The sequence below is a fragment of the Cheilinus undulatus genome, linkage group 11, assembly GCF_018320785.1.
Source record: "Cheilinus undulatus linkage group 11, ASM1832078v1, whole genome shotgun sequence".
Taxonomy (NCBI): Eukaryota; Metazoa; Chordata; class Actinopteri; order Labriformes; family Labridae; genus Cheilinus; species Cheilinus undulatus.
In genome coordinates this window covers 40,174,683-40,192,114 of record NC_054875.1, presented here as the reverse complement: position 1 = coordinate 40,192,114, position 17,432 = coordinate 40,174,683, and the positions used below count along the sequence as shown (strand labels likewise).

Genomic DNA, 17,432 nt, shown 5'->3' with positions numbered 1-17,432 from the left:
ACCGTTCTCAAAATTGCATCAACAGCACAATATGTCTGTGTTTGTCCTGGGGTACATTGGCTTCACTTTTGTACCATGAAAGGAGCAGGGTCATACATCCATATATAGACAGTAAATGGTTGATTCTGCAAATGCATCCAATTACACCTTGCACTAATAAAAATGTCTATCCTGACAGGTTAAATGTAGCCAGATTTTGGCCCAGCTGCGATGCTGCAGCACACTGTCAAACGTCAGGCCTTAATATGAGCATAGGGTTGGGTGTTACATAATCATCCAAGCATGAAGACACCCCAATGACCATTATTCAAGAAGAATATCAGAGTTTTTCTTGCATTGTCGTCTATTTTGACACCCTAAGCTGATGTCAGTGATGTGCATCCTGACATCTACCCACAGGGGAGCACTTTTTCCTCATCTTTGTATCAACTTTTATCAGAGTGACACTATACAAGCCCCTACTTTTTCCCCCTCTGGCGATTTATGTGTAAATACAGCAAAACTTTATGTAGTGAGAAGGTTAACGGGCTTTCTTGACATGATATCGTGGTCATACTTCAAGTGCTATCTTAAAGATAGATGTAAGGAAATTGTCCTCCTGTTGATGCATCGGGACAAGTCCGTAATTTTAAGTGTTTTTTTTGTCTGTTGTTTTCTTCTTTTCAGAGTATAACACCACAAGCATCCCATGAGCACTTCTGATGTAGCAGTGATTGACACTCTTTGGCCTGCCTCCCAAACCTGCGAACTGGCACACAGTGGTGGAGACAGTGGTGCGGTCAGGTTTACACTTGTAGTGTGGCCAGTCTGTCTGCCAAGACAGGACAAGATTTTCATTGCATATACTGGCATGGTAGCTCCAATTGACTGGCGACCAGTCCAGGGTGTACCCTGCCTCTTTAAAAGTTCACGTGGACTGTTTATCGCCTTGGTTTGAGAAATTGCCAATGACTTCCAAATCACAACTTTGCTTGCAACTACCAACCCTTGAGTTTTTTATGAGGGGATTGGAAAAATCCAGAAAAAGATGAGGAGGGAAGCTTAACTGTTTGCATTCACACATGCACATCTGGAGAATTTTTAGGGGTAAAGTGAATGTGTGAAATGGGCTACACTAAAATTTCTCTCATGGGTAGTGCTGCACGATTTGGCAATACTGTGCAATTGTAATCATTCTAGATAATGTTGCGGTTTGCGATAGTGATTATGATATGAAACATTAATGTTGTTATGAGTCTGCTTGCTTGGTTATCAAGGAAAATGCAGAGAATAATGCTAACAGTACCACTTTCACAATAACTTATTTACCACAAACTTTCCTTTTTTGAAAATAAAAATACTTCTGCAAAGTGAAACAGTGGCACTTTTGCAACTTTGAAGTCCTTTCTGAAGGCATTTTTGTAAACCTTTCAAGTACTACTTAATACAGAAATAACTGCTGCCTTTTATGGTGTTATGTAACTGTACAGCCTGTCGTTGTCATTACCAGAACAGCACCATTCATGAGCGTTCTGTCTTTTCTTGTGTCCTGTGGCTCGTTTTTTGTGGACTGCTTGCTGCCATCAGCCTACTTGACTCAAACAGTAAAAATCAGCACTATTAGTCACTTTCCTTTCATCATTTTTGCAGTCGTGATCTGATATGTTCGCCTCTATTTATTTCTCCTTTTATGCTACTTTATCTGTGTATCCAGCTGCAGACATCTGTTCATCTAGGAATTCTCTTCTGCTTGAAGTTTCTGCCTTTTAAAAGGAAGTTTTTCCTCGTCACTGCAGTTAAACGCTCCCTGGTTACTGTGTAATTTATCAAACAGCGAGGTCTGGGCCTCCTCTTAGTGTCCTGAGATAACTTTAGCTGGGATTTGGCGTCACATAAATCAGAACTTATTGACTGATCATATTTTTGTGAGCATGTTAAACAGAGGAAATACATCAACGTAGCTGACCATGGAGCCTTGGAGAGGTTCTCACATGTTAGCATTCGTTCTAGCATTAGTTCTGTTCTGTGTCACTGTAATGGCCGATGAAAAGTTCTGTTTGTTGTCTGCGAGACGAGTGAAGCCAGCCAGCTGGAGTCACGTGAAATGTTCTCAATGAAAAAAGACAAGATCCAGAAGAGAGATAGCCGGGTAACCCAGAGGCGGACCACAGAGAGGCTGAACCCTCCTGGGACGGCTTGCACTGATGTGACACGGTGCCCGGCTAGTCCTCTCCTGGGACCGGCAGAGGAGCGCAGCATTCGCAGACTCAGTTTGCCTTTGAACTGTGTGTGAGAGGACAGCCATTAGTGAGGCTCTGTGTGTGTATGTGTGTCACTCGGGTTGGAAGACAAATGGCCAAATTCACTCATCACATCAGCCGGTCCTGTGGGAGTACCGAGAGCAGGGGGGCAGAAGGGGACAGAGCAGAGGGACAGAGCTCTGGTTTCTCCCTCTTTCCTCCCTCTGGCTTTCTCACCCAGCCTCCCTTCCTCCCATCCTGTATGTGCCCCTCCGACACCCTCCCTACTGCCCTCAGTCCCCTCTCAGATCCATTGAAAGGCTCTTATCTCAATGGAAGAGGAAGTGGATGGGAGGGGGGCCTTGAGTCACTTTGACCCAATTAGTTAGGCTAATTAAGAGGGTCTGTGGCCCACGGGTCAGAGCTCAAGCACACCAAGAGACAGGGAGACCTATGACACCACTATGTAAAAGGAATATACCAGAAAGCAATAATCTAAGGGAGGATAAATTATGATATAGAAGAAAGGATCCTGACAGGAAAGCGGGTTTTCATTCCCAACTCATGAAATACAGCAGCTTTGACCCTTAGCTTCAAAATATGATGATCTAAGCATGACTCAAGCAACAGCTGGTACATACTCGGTTTGTAACGATAAAGGAATGTTGAACTTTGAAATGCTACTAGTACAAATCAAACAATGTCAATACTTGTTTAGAAACCAATCAACATTGAGTAATATGCTATTGTGCAGCATCTACTGGGATTTTTATAAACAACCATCTCTAGAGTTTACAGAGAATAGTCAGAAAAACAGAAAATATCTAGTGAGCTGCAGATCTCTGGACCAAAATGCCTTGTTGATGGCAGAGCTCCTAGAAGGATGACCAGACTAGCTAACTGAAATATAACAATAACTCAAATAACATCTTGTAACAATCCAGGTATGCAGAAGAGCATCACTGAATGCACAATGCATCAAACCTTGAAGAAGATGGGCCACAGCAGCAGAAGACCACAGCAGGTGCTTCTCCTGTCAGCTAAGAACAGAAAACTAAGGCTATAATTTGCACAAGCTCATCAAAACTGGACAAAAGAAGATTAACCTGGTCTGATTTTGCCCAATTTCTGCTGTGAAATCACACATTTTGCACATTCAAAGCACCTTGAATCACCTTTCTTTCCCTTTCTGATGCTCCATTTAAACTTCAGCACACTGTCTTGACCATGCCCACATTTTCCACATTGGTTGCTTGTACGTGATTGGCTGATCAGTTATTGCATTAACAAGCAGGGAAAAAGGTATACCTAATAAAGTGGACAGTAAGTGCCATGACACTTGGGATTTTCCTCTGACAAAATTTGGGCTTTTTATGAATTAAAACATGCAAAATTAATCTGTTTTTTTCTAAACCTGCAAGAGTGCCATTTTAGAGCCAATAACAATATTCCAAATCAACTGAGTTCTAACTTTATTGACCCCAACAGAGGAAACTGATTAGGTACCGCTTGTATGCATACTAAACATAAAACAATTACGGTGAATTGGAAAAAAAAATACTCATTAGCCAGCATATGGAATGAGATACAGTTTATAATTAATACTGATGATTATGTAGACTGTTTAATACCAAACTTATTCACAAAAGCTTAAACTTTGTGAGGTATAGGAGTAAAATCATAGGTTCATCAACAAAAAATAACTTAGAAGGCGCTCACATTAGGACCAGATGCCCCATAACATGGAGCATGATTGTCCCCGCCCCCTAAGTGCCCTGCCAGCCAATCATATTCCTCCAAGTCTAACTGGGCCTGAGCACAGATAACGTATATCTTCCCACTGTAATACGACACACAGTTTACAAGACATGATGTCTAACAGAGTCAGCACATTGAGAAGTACACATGGGGCTCTTCTATTGCATTGAACAGCTTGGTTCTACTTGGTTTGTCTCTGCATGGAGGCACAGCAGAGCAGGGGATCTGCTTTTTAACCACAGCCAAACTGAGATACCCATTTGAGGTTGAGTCTAGAGCTGCAGCAGTTGCTACTTAAACGTGTCTGGAAGGTATCCCCGAGTGATGGCAAACCAATGTGATGTCAACGTGGTGTGCTTGAAGGCGGGGCAGGCACTTTGGCCCCGCTCCAGAGCAGGACCATTCTGGTCCAGCGTGGCCAAACTAGTGATGGAAAAGTAAATCAGCACAGCCAAACGTTATAGTGGAGAAGCCCCAATAGACAACATGCAAGTACCTTTATTCAGTAGGTGGCCTAGTTGGGGCCTTTTGGTCAGATACATTCTCTAACACTCTGCCACACTTTAAAATTATTCACTGGAGTTAAGGTTGCATCAATTATACACCACATTCATGTTGCATATCTGTACTTGTGCGGGTGCATAAGCAATCAGACTACACTGAAGCTACCTCTTCTATCCATGCCAGCACCAAGGAAGTGTACCATGCTGGACCGTAGTATGGAGCACTTACACTGGTGTAGAAAAAATTGACATTGGAGGGCAAGTTTGCTTAGCCACAGAGCAGATTGTCTACTATGACTGAAACCCAAGGTTACTTGATTACAATTTTGCTGCAACTTCATATTGCCTTAATTCATCTAACCATGTTTTTGGGTTCCTGTATTGTTTGGTTCTTTTTGTAGTTTAGGTTCTTGCATTGTTTGGTTCTTTTTTGGGGTCCTTTGTTCTTCTTGCACTCTTGTTTTTTTAATTGTTGTTAACTTGGTTCTTTTGCTTTTGCCTGAATGTGACAGCATGTTGTAAACCATTGTTTTTAAAAGGTGCTCTGCTCTATAAATAGAGTTCTATACAATAGTTACATAACTCAGAAAGGTTATGAAGCTTACATAATGGATGGAACAATCTTTAAACAGATATCAAATAATAATAGATATCAAAGAAATGGAGCTATAGTGGTATCTAAGGGGATATGTTTGACACACTGAAGTAGTGCCTGGGCCGCTGTAGTTAACATCTTGGGAGTCAGAACAGCCTGTAACATCACTGCATGTACTTTTTATCACTCTGGCATTTACTATCAGGATTGGAAAGGAAAAGAGCTACAGCTACAGTAAATGAATCACAGCAGTAAATGTCAGCCATGTAGCAGCTGTTTGGCATGGACGCATTTGCATGCAGATGTCCACGCTCCCTTCCATTGTACACTGATTCTGCCACGATCCAGATGTCAGAACCACCTCTGGCACTCGAATCAGCTCCTTCAAAGCCCTTTAAAATACATGAAGGACGTTCTCTGACAACCCAGGGGACCAACATTCACGGCAAGGCCTTTCTGCATGCACATGACATCACCATCTGTGGCCGTCAGCCAGCACCCCTGGATGTGCAAAACATTTTATGTTGCAAGAAAAAGGGAGCAAAAATAGGGTACCAAGCAGCGGTGTCCAATAAAGAATGTTGTTAAAGCAGGCTTGTGAAACACTCAGTGGAATATTTCTCCTTATTGTGCATTATGGAGCGTAAATTTGAGTTGGGGCACAATGCTTCGCTTTGATTTCTCAGGGAAAGAAGCTGAGAGTGGAGCAGGAAGTGTCACCTTATACATCTAATTCATACTTTTTGAATGTTTTATTCTTAAAGCAAGTAACGACACAGTCTTTCTGCTTTGTTTGCCCTTTTTCCTCACTCAGCTCCATTACACCAAACAGGCTGAGGGCTTCTCTGTCAACACACCGAAACATGAATCCATTCATTAAACAATCTAACACACTCTCTTTTGTTCTTTCAAACCACTTCACCTATTTCTGACTCGACTGGAGTCTTTTAGTCACGTCTGCTGATGTCTACTTCACCTGTCATACAAACAGCAGGTCTTTGTTTGACTTATTTGTTTATCGGTTGCTTATCTCCCAAAAGCTCCTGGAGCAAGACAACACAAACATGACCCAAAGGAAGGGAGGAATATCCATCAGAAAACCTTCCTCAGCACCCCATTATCCTCTTCAGCCCATGAGGAGAGGATACAAACAGGAAGAAAGGATCATCCAGCATCCAGGAAACAACGTAGCCAGCTAAAGTTCAGCGGAGTGGAAAGCTGACGCCTGGTCCAGACCTGCTGAGGACAAAAGGAGCAGAGAGGAAATGCTCCAGTGTCTACAAGAAGGTAAAGAGATTCAGCAGAGCACAGGTATTTTAAGAGGGTTTAAAAAAGATCTCCACTTAACTAATGACAAGGAAGCAGAGTTCTCAAATAGTCTTTTCACATATGCACAAAAACCTTAAAATTTCCTGAATTTCTCAGGGAAATGCTGCACGTGTGAATGTAATAGCCACATTTTTTAATCTGACTTTTGCAGATATTTAAGATGATATGTGAACACAGCAGGAAATACTAACTGCAAATGAGGAGGAGAGGTGATGAAGTTTATACCATGCAAATGACACTAGACTAGTAGCTCCAACAAAGCTACTCAAAAGTCTTATGTGCTTGTCATTATATTGTTTTGCATTTGTAGGATACTGTGGATATGTCTTTGCATGGAGTGCTGATAGTAGGAACAAGCCAAACAGGACATTTTCAGGGTACAGTTTTGAGAAAGTTCCAGGGCTGCATCTGAAATGCTATGGGTTGTTTGCAGTCATGCAATCCTGATGATTTATGTAAGTTAAGAACAATTGTTAAGAATCATTGAAAATGGAGGAAAGTTAGTATGATGGATCTAGATGAACCTGCATGTTGAAGGTACCATCAGGAAAATTCTCCATACATTGGGTATGATCCCTTCGCTGTACCAACAAAGTAATTTTTCATGGGTTATCCAATTTGCCCAGCATGGAGGCGACTGATATCTCAAATTAGGCAACGAAGTCCTGCAGACCTTCTAATATGTCTCTAGTCAGATGAAGGGAGAGAAGAGTCTTGAACAGTCTTGCACAGAGATAGCAGCCTAGCTATCCCACTTTAACAACTTTTCTCCCATCTTACAAAATGATTAAAGCACAATCTGAGTGCTTAATACCATAGCTGTTCTAAAATGTATTTTGAAAGTCTGTTCTATTTACATCAAGTGTTCCTCATCCCTCATGCTGACACTTTCTCAGAGCATATTTTCATTCTCCTCTACAGTTGCCATCCTCATTTATGTTTACAAAAACACCAAACTGCAGACTTGGCCCCAGCCTTGACTACATATTCATATGAGATAACGAGTACAGTGACTGCAGTGTTCTATGAGTACTAGTACTCAGGCTTGGTATCGGCCAAAACACCTGATACTGGTATCATTGTCCGTGCACCCCTACAAATAAACCTTGTGTGGTTAGCGCTATGTCGTTAGAGCCAATTCTACGGGCCAGCTCTTTTTACAAATGACAGGCACTGGCTAGAGCCAGTGTCCTTATTTCAATTTTTTATGTTACTTAATAAACTTTTAAAATGCCAAACGAGGAGCCAATTGGTTGCCAGAAGACCAGCTCTGTTACTGAGCTGAGCAAAATGTTGAAACTGTCCTGAACCAAGCAGCTCATACATCAGCATTAACGTAACGCTAATAAAGGCTGTTAATCTTCGTCTGCCATCATTTTACCCACTTAACTTTTTGAACTTTTTGCTTGTGGCCACTACTTTCTGGACTAAAGTATCCATCCATTTTCTAGACCGCCTATCCTGTTTGGGGTTGCAGGGGGCTGGAGGCTATTAACCTGTTGTTTGGCAAGAGGAGCGGTATATATACATGTAGAGACAAACGACCATGCATGCTCACACTCACAATCATGGCAAATTTAGAGCCACCAATTAATCCAATGAGAATGACTTTGGACTGAGGGAGATACCGAGAGTACCCAAAGAGAACTCTACACAGAAAGGCCCTTAATGGAAAGCGAACCAGGAACCTTCCTGCTGTGAGGCAACAGCCCTAACCCCATGCAGCCCCTGTTTTACTACTTTAATTCTGGGCCCACAGACCTAAAGTAGCTCAAGGTTTTCTCTTTAACAGTTGGCAAGCACAGCCACAAACAGCACAAGACTTTATTAATCACGCTTCTCTGCAAACAACCTGTAGCAGACACTGCAGCTTCACCTGCCATCTTTGGTATTTTACATTACACTGACTTTCGTGGAGTCATATGTCATTTCTTGCATCCCAAGTTTTCCCCACTTCCTGGCCTATAGGGAATCCCTCAATCCAAGAAATCCTCTCGCAACTCAGGTTTTCAGAGGGTGGCTGTTCTGAAATTACCCTGAAACTTTCAGGAGTGCTTGTGTAAAAGGTTCGACATTTTTTCTTTGGTAGTTTGGCAATCACTTTGACAACAGAATGCGCAATAAATGGCGAATAAGTCTTACCTTCAGAATCAAACTCGATTACATGGCAGTCTGACTGGCTGAGGCTCCATGGGCAGTAGAAGACAGCTCCTCCTTCTGTGACGTTTACCTGCCGTGTGTTGGCCCTGGGCGCTCCTATTACCACGCTTGCACTGCAATGAAGAGACATAAAGAGAGAAAAAATTGCTTTAATCTGATGTAACAAGTTTACCAAACCACAGGATCTTTAAAAACCTGCAAATTGCAAAGGTTTGTAGCTCTCAACATGGCATCGATTAAAAATCGCATTCCGGACCTCCCAGGTCTAAACGCGATGCCTTGTGCACATTTCACCGCTTAGCAAGCCGTATTCTGACTCAGAAGCAAAACATTTTAACAGGTTGCAGCACTGTTTTACATAATCCCATACAGCCAGGGAAAACTGCTGCCTTGACATTCGCACATGTGATGCTTGAAAAACCCATTCACTCCACTTGTGCAGTCAGACACACAAGGAGAAACACTCACACAGTCACACATGCATCCCTGAGGGGCAGATTGAATAGGAAAACAAGAAAGCAGACAGGCTAAGTGGAGTCACACTCTTGTTTCTACAGCTGTGACACCAAACTGCCATGTTGTCGGACCTATGGTGTATGGGTAGATCAATGGTCTCAGATAAGCCTGGACTCATAAATCACAGACAGAATTTATAGATGAAAGAGAAGAAGGAAGGGTAGAGGGTGATGATACGCTAATGCTATGCAAACCAACTTGAAAAAGCATCTCCCTGCAGACAGATCTGCTTAAGTGGACGGATTAGCCATTACCTCATTCTGGACTGACTTGACCCGTTAAGCATCACAGAAAAAGTCGCTGGCATTGATGTGGGTAAAGGAGGCATGGGACCATTGAGAACAGACGGTGTCTAGGGGGCTCCATAACAGGAAGAGACCACCCTTTCCGGGCCCTGATCTCCCAACAGGGCATGAAGGTTTATAGTTTGGCTAAAGTTAGCATCCTGCCCCCAGGGTATTACTAAGAAGGGTCCAGAGGAAGACAGGGAGCCAGCATGAGTCAAGTGTAGTTAGACAGAGCAATTTACCATATTTATATGATGTCATGCTCAGGGTCAGAGCTCAAATGCTGCTTTAATGTGTTACTGCTGTATAACAGCTTTTATTATGAACAATCTGTATCAGAAAGTATAAAAATTTAAAACAACTTGATTTGTCAGAAACTGGGAGGGGGCTAGGCTATAAAACACATATAGTTAGCCTTCAAACACCTAGGTGTGTTTTGCTTTCAGCCAAATGCTTGTCAAATATTCAATTAGCTGCAACAACGTACAACAGAAGTGCTATAAATTATTGTCATGATGGTCAAACTGTAGCATTCGCAGTTATTTTTATATTTATCTAGCCACTGATTGTCTATACTGCTTGTTCCATGTGGGCTCACTGGGGGACCAGGGCCAATCCAAGCAGCTGGTGAAGTACACTCCAGACTGGTCCACAGTCAATCACAGGGCTTATATATATATAGGGAGATGTACATTCAAGTTCAGAGTCATACCTACGGGCAATTAAGAGTCACCAATCAGCATCTTCGGACTGCTGGAGGAAGCTACAGTACCCAGACCCCAGCATGTACAAGAGCAACATGTCAACTCCACACAGATTATAAACCTGAACAGCACTAACCACTGCACCACCGTGCAACCCATACATTTTGGCAAAACAGTAGCATCCTGCCCTCAGAAGTTTTACACAATAGAGTGGAAAGGCCATATTATGCAAATGTCGACTTGCTGACCTCAAGGTTTAGCCTTCATTATGGCAAAACATAGCTCTAACCCTGAAAGTTCTATACAATGCAGTAAAAAGGCCATAGTTGATTGACCATAAGGTCAACATTAAGGCAGAGTAACCCAGATGTAGCAACAAACTAGATTACTTAGCAGTACACTAATTAAAGGTGAGGTTTATATTATGGAGAAATGCCGCATCCTGTTTCCGGGTTTAGGTACTACACAGCTTGGTCTAAAAGCCACACTAGCTAGTTTAAACTCTGAGCAAAAAGCTAACAAACCAAGGCTTCCATTTTGGAAGAACAAAGTCCCAAAGTTAAATTGCAACACAAGCAGGTCTATAAAAAAGCTTTACTAGCTAGTTTAAACTCTTAGTTTATAGCTAACTAACCAAGGCTTTCCCTCTGGCAAATAGAGATGTGACTTCTTAAAAAATGAAATATAAAATGAGCCAGTTTTTCAAACGGATCCACAAGATCCGGCTCCCTTCAAAGAGCCATAAATCCCATCTCTACTGGCAAAACATAGCACCCTACCACCACATTAGACTACTACTCAAGGTCCAAAGGCACATGCCGGTTTACTTAACTGTTGGCTCATTATCGTGATCATTATAGTTTACCTTGTGGCAACAACCCGCCCCCCCACCAAAAAAAAAAGTGCTGGTAAACAGGGTGCTGGGGCCACAGAGTTAACATAACACAGTACAGCTGGGGCTAAGGGCTATATCAGCATTTAATTTTCTGCTGGCTAGCTAGCCATAGCATGCTGCCCCCAAAAATGCTACACCACAGATTTCAAAAGATATACAAGCTAGTTTATTTTACTGAGCTTGTTACCAAGACTTCATACTTTACATTAACACATAGCATCCAGCCCCGAAAAGAACTAAAAAAAAAAGGTCCAAAATGGTTGACTTCACTGTAAGCTGACCATAATAGTTTACATTTCAGTGATAGCATCCTGCTTCAAAAGTGCTACAGAACAGGGTGCTTTGGTCACACTGTTAGGTAAAATTTACTGTTAGCTACCTCACAATAAGATGAACAATTTTTAAAAAACAAAAATAATACAAATGGGGCTGAATGCTGTATCTGTGGTTTATGGTTAGCTAACTAACTAACCAAAAAACTTACTTACACACTTACTTTGAACTTTTTGTTTTAACTTTTGACTCTCTGAGGGGCAGGATGCTTTTTAGAAAAACATAGCATCTTTCACCTACAATAACCTTCTACCAGAGGCTAAAGATTACACACGACATGCATTTGTAGTGTTAGCTAGCTAACTAATCAAAAGACTTTTTAATTTTTGTTTTAACTTATCTTTACTAAGTGGGGGACAAGATGCTAAAGCATGCTTGCAAGCTAGTTTACGGCACTGTTTTAGCTGAAAGTAGTTTATGTTTTATTGATAGCAAACTGTTCAAAAGAATGCTGCACAACAGGGCGCTAAGGCCAAACTATCTAGTTTAGTTTAATGTTGGCTACCAAACCATAAGGTTTAAATTTTTGTGAAAACACAGCACCTTTCACTTAAAACAACAAAACACTAAAGGCTATACCTGAGCTATATGGTTTGCTAGCTAACCAGCCAAAATGCTGTGTTAACTGACTTTTTCTTTCAACTTTTTTTGTTTTTAACTTTTAACTATTTGGGGGGCAGGATGCTTTTGCAGGCTTGAAGGCTAGTTTACATCACTGCAAGCTGGTTAACATGATATCTTGACAATATAGCCTATGACAATACACTTTACCTTTCAATGATAGCATTCTGCTCCAAAAGTGAAACACAGCAGGGTGTTATAGCTATAATGTATGTTAGCTACCTAACTGTAAGCTTGACAGATTGGCATCCTACCCCTGAAAGTAATCCACAACAGCATCCAAAGGGTTGGCTAGTCTACTTGATGCTGATTAGCCAAGACATACAGCTCTGTTCTTATAACACCAGTTATGTTAGGAGAGAATGAATGCTGTGGTGTTAAAATACTATGAATGGTGAATATAGGCCTGATAGATAAATACATGTTATTGTTATGACATGAAATGGGCCATGGCCTACAATCCTTTAACTTTTGTCTTGCTGTTTGCCTTTAAGTTGAAAAGCAGTACCATGCTACCTATTAAACAGATTTTCTTTGTTTATTAGTTTGACGAAAAAGAACCACAGCTCTACAACCCTGTCAGATGATAAGCATCTGAATATGGTGAGCAGTCTCAGGCCCTGTAATGCCAAAAATTCATTTCGTTTCAGCGAACCAATGTAACCTCAGACAACAAAACACGAAAAGTAATCAGATGGTTTGTGGAAGTATGCAACAGAAGTGGGCCAGTGTGTGCTGGTGGTCAGCAAAAGCTTCAAATCAGTCAGCATCTAAGGTTTCGAAAACATCTCAGACTAGAAGTTAAGAGTTTAGGATCAGATCTTTATATGTGGTCTTGATACCTCAGAAGACATCCATTGCAATGCCAATTCTAAATGTGGAGCAGAATGTCCTGGTTTATGTTGGAAGAGAGAAAAGAAACAAACCAGGCCAACTTTGAGAACAAGAAACAGTTTCTGACCACAAATACAGACAAAGGAATATCCCAGTAGAGCAGCTGAGCTCCACCTGTGCAATATTTTAGCTCAGATCAGATAGGGGCTTTGTGGTCGGAGATTCTGACAAGACAGCTTGGGATCTCCTGTTTGCCATCGCACAAATACACAAACAGGCCCTTAATATTTTACTAAAGATATGCTTTGTAATCTGTTTGAAACTAGATCATTGCCTGGCAAGCACAACACCTGCAACTCATGGATTTGTGCTGGACACAAAAACACCTCAAAAGATCAACTGTAAGAATGATAATCTGTGCTGAACAGAAAAAGGTGTAAAGGTTTCAGAGCCAAACAAAGAGCAGAGATCAACTGATTTTTCCTTGGACAGAAACCTTTCTGAAATTATCTGAGTGCAAGCACATGTCCACATGACACCACTGTAGGAAAATGTACACACTAACGAGGCCAAGGACACAGAAGCCACATATCTGAACAGAGTGCAGCCATAGTTGGCCATGGCAGCTTTTCAAAGGGAAATAATACAGGAAATAACAAAACAAGCAGATCATGCTTTCGGCAAGTTGGCAGCTGGAGCGAGTTTTCACCACCTTACAGAAATAAGCAGATGTGCAGACACGCTGATAGCGATCTGAAAGTGCTGCAAATGAGGAGAAATTAGCATCTAATGGGTCTTTATCTGTTTAGATACGAACTGGCGTTTCCCCGCCCAACACCTTATCTGCTAGCCGTGAGCTCCAAAGGTAGAGCTTTTGTGTCATTAGCATTTAATGAAGCTCTAACTGGTGCCGGCTCAGGGCTTGCATTACAAATTCCTTTGTAAGAGAAGGTGGAGTGTATTGCCCACTCTTGGAATGGGTATGCAAATATATGTCGTTGGGGGGGGGGGCGAGTGATCTGCAGCTGTTCTGCTGAAGGACAGACTCATCAGGGTGTGTTTAGCCAAAGTGGCCAGAGTGAGGCTAGACAAAAGTGTGCTCGCAAGATTGAAAGCAGCACCATCTCTACTTTGATAGCGATCAGAGCGGGCTTAGCTGAAATGTTTTGGCTACTGGAGAATTAAAGCAACCGTCACTTGTTCATTTGTAAACTTGTCATGTTGCTATGGAGGAAAAGCAAACCATTTTTCCAACTTGAGAAATATACAACTGAGTGTCTTCACCATGCCTTGCAAAGTCAGCTCCGCCAGCTGCCATGCAGCAGCCACTAATGATCTCCACCACCCTGCTAACAATTTAGCATTAATTAAACTACTGTAAATGATTCGAGCTGCAAGTTAAGAATGTGTAAACAACAGCCTCACTGTGAGCAAAGACTCGGGTTGACTCATTTGAAGCTACCAGAAATCTCCCAGCACACCATAATTGCCAGACTGTAAACCACTATTTTATGTGGGGTTGAGAAATTAGGGCTGCTGGAACTTGCTGATGTGACATTATCATGCGTGCATAGCCATTGCTAATACGGTTTATGACAGAGATTACAGAATGGGGTTATGAGAGGGCAAATTCCTCAGCACAAACATCCCCCCATTCCACATTAAATCGTCTTCAACCCCAGCTGCAACAATGATGTCACTCGAACACAGTTATAAAAGCTTTAATCTCGAAAGTACAGGGAAGAAAATCGCATTTGTTAAGCCTGCCAGAGTCACCATCTGCAGTCATAAACACAGCGATGCTAGAGCACAAATGGAGCGGGTAGGGGGGAAAAAGAAGGGGGAGTAGTGGCCTTCAAACCTCACCAACACCTTAGGAAAACATGTACAGTGACCCATGGAGTTGACACTCAGACATCAACACATGCTCAAACTCTGAAGTGGTGCCATATCTTTCAAATGCAGTGACCCGATCGGAGCCAGAGGCAGCACTTGACCTTCTCTGCTCTCGCTCCAGCAGAGGATAAATGGAGCACGCCCAAATACAACAAACATCTCCAACCAGGCAGCTCTGAGGAATCACTTCACCAGAGAAATAAAACAACTTTGAAATAAACGAGAGTGGAAATACTGAGCTCAGAAGTTAGTTTAAATGTTTTATATAGAATGAACAGCCATATGATGCAGTGTATTTGCATGGAGCCTGGAGATAGACTTAGAGTTTCACTTGAATTTTTACAGGCTTCTGGCTGCATCATGAGAGTTCTTGTAAATATACTAAAATACACAACCAAGTATTGGAGGATATCTCTAGGGACAACAGCAGAATGGTCAGGCTGCATACAACTATTGTTGTGTGAGATGTAAACTACAAAAATGACAACACTAAAGAAGGTGTTTTAAATATCAATTCTGAGATCAAAGTACAATTTATAGTAAAATAGTAGCATCAGATAGGCTCAGACTGATGACTGGTGGAACCATCTACACTTGGTTTGTACAATATTTTCCTCTGCATATGTATATTTTATGTTTAAAATACCTTAAATCTTGAATCTGGTCATAAGACTCCCACTGTCACAGTTTTATTAGTGACTATGTTGACTGGTAACTTTCAGCTGATTGCATTCATAGGTCTCATTGTTACAGGAAACAATGTAAACAGAGTCCTCACTAGTGTCTCTGTTTCGTTTTTTAGTATCATTTTAAAATTAGGGCTGTCTATATAATTTATTAATAAAGCCACTAAAGCATCTCCCTGCAGACTACCTTAATCTCTCATTTCTATTCTAAAAACTCTAAGCCAGCTCAGTGGAAAAGTCAAAAGTCATCTGCACCTGCATTTTCAAATATTTACCTTTTTAATGTCTCTTTAGCTCCCTTTCAATCCTCAAAATGTTCCTTATTTGGTTAAGCTCTGCCATAATCTTCAGTCTACCCTAAGTTCTTTATTCTCTTTTAAATAAACTTTGCATTTGGGAATTGCATCACACCTGAGTTGACTGCGCTCCAGATACATTTTGGTAACTCGGCACTGCAGTTTCTGCAGATTAAGGGATGGTTGTCAAATAATTTAATTACAATAAAAAAACAATATTTGGAATGAATGAGTATTGTTTAATTTAACTAAAGATGTTTGGTCTTACAGTGTGGTGAGTCACCAGTTTGCATGGTCACATGTTGAACCGTCACACCAATCTTATACTGATTATTTTCTGTTTAAAACATGTGAAACAGAATTGTCTTCAGCAAGTTTCACAGGCATTTTTGTCTCAATAAGATGTGGATATGTGTGAACTTGGTTTATGCATTTGTTTTTTAAACTTTTCTGTTGATTGCCACAGCTCCTCTACCTCTACACTGCCCCCACTGGCCAGGTGTATACTGCATATGTGTTGTGTTAATTTTTGAGGATTTGCACAGCCGGCATTTCAAACTGACATAGGGGACGTGCTACAGCCATGATAAGTTTGCATGTGCATTGTTCAGTGGTTCTGAAGATGCACCAAAGCAAGTGAAGGCGTGCTGCTGGAAATTATACAGCCATACATTATTACTACAACAATAGAGCAAATAAAAAAGCTGAAACACATGTTTAAGAGGCAATTTTGCATGGATATGAATATGATGTGCCTTAGGGAAAGAAAATTTTGAGAGCCATTGGCGTAGTTAACAGCAAGCATGTCTACAGCATTAGAGTGACATCAGCTGAATGACAGACACAAGTGTAATGACCTCTTCTAGACCACATGGGGCCGTACCAACAGCCTCACGTCCCCTCAAAGCCAAGGCCAGACATGAGCTGTTCGAGTCCTTAGGTCTGCCATGTGGCTGATCTGGAAGCTCCATTCCCACACGCACCAAACACACGTGTTTCCAGTGCTTCTGTCCAGGAGTCTTGGGATGATGAGAGTAGCAGTGCCTGCTGGGATGGCGTGTGCTGACTACAGAGAGTTTACTGTGCTGTGCGAAAGCCACATATTTTATGAACGGTCAGATGGTACAGTGAGAAGTAGAAACAGATAAGAGGGCTGTTTGTTTCTCTTAGAGCCTGGAGTGAGTCCTTAAAGACATTTTTACATGTGGTAGAAACGAAGCAGCTGAGATCTGAACCCGCACCAACCAGTACTGATCAGATAAACAGTCCCGGATCTGATTCCACTATCACCACAAATCCACTTCCTTGGTATCCTCACAAGGATAGTAGCAATGGGCAACAGGTGGTCTGCAAATTACAAGCGGAGGAAGTGAAACAATGTTGTTTATTGTCACACAGGAAAACGCTCAGACATCCAAAACCAATTTAAAGTAAGTTTAGACTTGATGATTTTACACTATTCTGCAGCTGCAGAGGCATTACCAGCCGTGTTACTGAATCAGCAAGTTGATTTAGCATTGTACTTTCGACCTTTCAGCGAGTGCTGCCATCACTGTGTCTGTATTATGCCCTCCATATGGATGCTTTCACTGTTAATGTGTCTAAACCAGCAGCTGTTTTGTAAAAACCACCAACCATGCAAAAAGCATTTCACAAGTGGCAAGCGAGAAATTTCAAACATGCTGCAGCATCAGGGGGACTTGTGTTCAAGCCTATGCATTTTTTCATTCCAAACTTTACCCACACCCCACCCTCAAATACACACCCCCTCCTCCTGCTTCTTCACAGTCTGACTGCCCT

General features: G+C 41.7%; 1 protein-coding gene across 1 annotated transcript in view; it reads right to left on the bottom strand.

Annotated features, from left to right (window-relative positions):
* The window catches only part of itga5 (integrin, alpha 5 (fibronectin receptor, alpha polypeptide)), a 67,536-nt gene that overhangs the window by 43,511 nt on the left and 6,593 nt on the right, over nucleotides 1-17,432 (bottom strand). Inside the window, exon 2 of the mRNA XM_041798942.1 lies at nucleotides 8,547-8,677. Within this exon, the coding sequence (XP_041654876.1) occupies nucleotides 8,547-8,677 (131 nt within the window). The remainder of the gene's footprint in view (nucleotides 1-8,546; nucleotides 8,678-17,432) is intronic.